This window comes from Pygoscelis adeliae, unplaced genomic scaffold, assembly GCF_000699105.1.
Source record: "Pygoscelis adeliae isolate BGI_AS28 unplaced genomic scaffold, ASM69910v1 Scaffold36, whole genome shotgun sequence".
Classification (NCBI taxonomy): Eukaryota; Metazoa; Chordata; class Aves; order Sphenisciformes; family Spheniscidae; genus Pygoscelis; species Pygoscelis adeliae.
In genome coordinates this window covers 5,108,652-5,108,978 of record NW_008824934.1, presented here as the reverse complement: position 1 = coordinate 5,108,978, position 327 = coordinate 5,108,652, and the positions used below count along the sequence as shown (strand labels likewise).

At 65.1% G+C, this 327-nt stretch overlaps 1 protein-coding gene across 1 annotated transcript in view; it reads right to left on the bottom strand.

The window, feature by feature from the left end:
* LOC103918062 (EF-hand domain-containing protein D2-like) overlaps nt 1-327 on the bottom strand; it is a 17,544-nt gene that overhangs the window by 12,676 nt on the left and 4,541 nt on the right. Inside the window, exon 2 of the mRNA XM_009325301.1 lies at nt 24-171. Within this exon, the coding sequence (XP_009323576.1) occupies nt 24-171 (148 nt within the window). The remainder of the gene's footprint in view (nt 1-23; nt 172-327) is intronic.

Genomic DNA, 327 nt, shown 5'->3' with positions numbered 1-327 from the left:
GTGGAGGCCCCCCAGCCCCTCACCTCCCGAAAGCTAAGCTTGTTGTCCAGGTCTTCGTCCACTTCCTTGATCATGTTCTTCAGGCCCAGGTGGGTCTGTGGTGCCCCCAGCTTCTCCATCATCAGCTTTAGCTCCATCAGGTCAATGAAGCCATCTTTCCCGGCATCGTACCTGTGGGATGGAGGCACGGTCCTGTCAAATCACCGTGGGGCTCAGAACGCACGCAGCCCCCCGGCACCGGGCACCCCAGCACCGGCATCTCTGCGTGCGCCCAACACCCGGTGCCCACGCTGGCCGGGGAGCGAGGCCGCAGGCGCCGGCAGGGGG